Here is a 3,112-nt window from a genome sequence, read left to right on the forward strand (position 1 = left end):
TGCATGTTTTCCCGAAACTGAGAAAGAAGATGATCGAAGTGTTTACTTCAAATCATGTTTTGTTTCGGACAATGAAGACGAGTATATCGAGATGTTGGTTCAAAGAGAGATTGAAATCGGATTCAAAACCAGTGCATCGTTTAGTGATTCGAAACTTAAAAGTTGGTTGGAATGTGCTCGCTTAGATGCTATTCAATGGATGTTCAATGTTTGTGTCTCTTCCCTAATCTCTGTTTTGTTTGTTTCATTGTATGATTTTGATTAATCAAATTTTTATTTTTCATTGTTTGGTTCAGACAAGAGCAATTTTCGGGTTTCAAATCCATACAGCTTATTTATCTGTCATATACTTTGATCGGTTTCTATCAAAGAGATCCATTGATGTAGGTTTTTTTTTTTTTTCTAAATTGTATAAACAATAATAGTTAAATGAAGTTTCTTGTCTGTGTTTGTAACATTGCCTGTTTGGTGTAGGATGGGAAGTTGTGGGCTATTCGATTGTTATCAGTAACATGTTTATCATTAGCAGCAAAAATGGAGGAATGCAGTGCCCCTGCTTTTTCAGAATTTCCTATACAAGATTACCAATTTAAGAATAAAACGATTCAAAAAATGGAGTTATTGGTACTTACCACCTTGGAATGGAAGATGAGTTCAATCACACCCTTTGCTTATTTGGATTATTTCATCCATAAATTTTATGGTGAATATAGGCCTAAAGGGTTAGTCTCCAAAATTATGCAACTTATCATGTCAATGATAAAAGGTAATCCAGAACTTCAGTTTTTATTGAAATGTATGAACTTTTATCTTTATTATATGTTGACTCCTTCATTACCGTAATGCAGAAATCAGTTTGGTGGATCATCGACCCTCGATTATTGCTGCGGCCGCAGTGTTAGCTGCTTATGATAGCCGATTAACAAGAAAATCAATTGATCTCAATGTTGACTTCATTTCATTTTGGGGAACTCTAGAAAATGTAAGCATTCATTTTTTAATTAAGAACAACATTCATCTGTATATGTATATACTAATATCTATCTTTATACTGGATGATGCAGGAACATATATTTTGGAGCTATAATATGATGCAGGAAATAGAGATGAGAAAATCCAAGACACCAACATCTGTTATTTCTTCAAATTATTCATCAGTAACTTATAGCTCACTTGATGCTATTGAGACTTCTTCCGCTGTCAGTAATGGAGCTGGCACTAAGAGGAAACTTACATTCAATGAGTCCGATCGAAATAGCCCACCGGCGAAGAAATTGTATCAGCTGTGAATGAGTCAGAGTTTGGTAGTAGGATTTGGGTTTATTTATTGGATTACTTTGACCGTCTAAGAAAAAGAAAAGATTGATTATTGCAATTAGATTTTGTTAGATAGGTGTAATGCATGTTTTCAACCATTTCATTAAGATTTGGTGTTGATCCTTTGGGGGTTTCATTTTCCAATAACAAACTATAGTTTTCAGCCTGCGATAACCAAGTTAGATAAAAACAAAGGGATAGCTTTAGCCTATAGTAAAAGATAAGAATCCATCGGGAAGAGATCTGTCAAGTGAATGCCAGAAGCCAATTGAAGATCGTTCGGTTTAGTCGTTTTCTCAAGCGTTGCTTTGAAGAATGCTACTGTTGCTTACCCGTTTCTTTCAATTTGTTTGTATTTTGTTCTTCCTTTTGATGTTTTTGTTTTGACAAAGTATAGTTAAATAGATATAATGACTTGCAACCTTGAGGCCTACCCCTTTTGATGGGAGGGGGTGGACTTGGGATGCTTCCTATGTCTTTCAAAAGGCTGAAAGCCATGAGGAATGAGGAGCTGCTTTTGTTTGATTTGATTCATCTGTGTTTCATTTGGGCCAATCTAAAAAGCCTAAAAAATGGTGAATAGTGATTGGATTTGACTGGAATGTTGGGTTTCTTTTAGATTAGTGGGAAAGTGCACTAAACCTTGGGGTCATGTAAACCCAGCAATCAAAGAGGTGCTTCTTTAAATGATAATTAAAAATAGTGCACCAATGATGAGATAGATCGTAAGAAATGCAAAGTGCACCCCTATATATGCGGCTAGCTAAGGCATTGTCTTTGCCCACACATGTGAATGCTGATACTTGTAGGACCCCAAGGAGCCATGATGGAGTTAAGCGAAGTTTGTATTTGGGGGTGAATTAGGGGAGGCATGCATTTGGCATATTGGGTGTCAGAGACTCTCCACCTTTTCCACATGCTTTCATGGTAGGAAATCCAGTCTGGCACCGTACAAACATTTGTATATATTTTAGTCTTCCTGTAGTAATCCTGTGAATATTCATGGTTGATGCTTCCTCTGCCACACTCATATCCAGAGGTTCAGTCATCCTTCGAAATGAGATAATGTTTTAAGGATTCTGCCAACCATGCTTTTAGGTTTTCTTCCCCAAGTTATTTCTTTTTCATTGCCTAACATAGCATTACAGTTTAATGGATTGTTCCTTAAGCTACATTTTGATAACATAACATTGCAAAAATGGCAGACAAGAGACCTAGTATAGTAGAGTAGTCATAAATGTAGCGACATAGTAGGATTTGTTGTGGCCGGCCAAGATGGCAACCTTAAGTAGACAAACTGAAAATCATCCTTCATATAGAGTTTTCGAGACTTAAAGGTATAAATAAGGCTATAAATTTTATTTTTAAATGAAAATTTCATTGTAATTGAAACAAGTTTACAATAAATATATTAATTAGATTTTTACATGTCCTGACTCATCTATGGACAAATACTAGTACTTTTTTAGATTGCATCACTGGGATGTTGTGAGCACAATATCAATATTGTCCTTTCTGAGCATTCATTGATTTCTCAAAGATTTGTCATCTTGAGATGTACCTTTTTAAGGATTTTCTACTTATATTTGAGTTACCTAAGTTCATTCAACCTAAATACCCTTAAATTTCATTAGGACTATTGTCAAGTAATAATGAAATGGAAGGAACTCTATTAAACTAGATAACTTCGAACTATAAGCATCTAAGGCTTTCTAAGAATCTCAACTAATCTATCGAACTATATCCCATCTCTCTAGATTAGTTAAGCCAAATCTTTCCAGTTTCCTCCCTAATG

At 35.0% G+C, this 3,112-nt stretch overlaps 1 protein-coding gene across 1 annotated transcript; it reads left to right on the plus strand.

Annotated features, from left to right (window-relative positions):
• The first annotated feature begins 394 nt into the window (after positions 1–394).
• On the plus strand, positions 395–1,851 carry LOC108472949 (cyclin-D5-1-like). Its single transcript, XM_017774515.2, has 3 exons — positions 395–766; positions 849–982; positions 1,065–1,851. The coding sequence occupies exons 1-3, from the start codon at positions 535–537 to the stop codon at positions 1,287–1,289; spliced, it is 591 nt and encodes a 196-aa protein (XP_017630004.2). The 5' UTR covers positions 395–534; the 3' UTR covers positions 1,290–1,851.
• The last annotated feature ends 1,261 nt before the right edge of the window (positions 1,852–3,112 follow it).

This window comes from Gossypium arboreum, chromosome 11 (assembly GCF_025698485.1).
Source record: "Gossypium arboreum isolate Shixiya-1 chromosome 11, ASM2569848v2, whole genome shotgun sequence".
In the NCBI taxonomy this organism is placed as follows: Eukaryota; Viridiplantae; Streptophyta; class Magnoliopsida; order Malvales; family Malvaceae; genus Gossypium; species Gossypium arboreum.

What these genes read in the sequence shown, in the direction of transcription:
- LOC108472949 (XM_017774515.2), top strand. Translation starts at nt 535, where the DNA reads ATGGAGGAATGCAGTGCCCCTGCTTTTTCAGAATTTCCTATACAAGAT. An exon ending in TATCATGTCAATGATAAAAG is followed by an intron (nt 767 to 848) that starts GTAATCCAGAAC and finishes ACCGTAATGCAG; the next exon opens with AAATCAGTTTGGTGGATCAT. An exon ending in TTTGGGGAACTCTAGAAAAT is followed by an intron (nt 983 to 1,064) that starts GTAAGCATTCAT and finishes TGGATGATGCAG; the next exon opens with GAACATATATTTTGGAGCTA.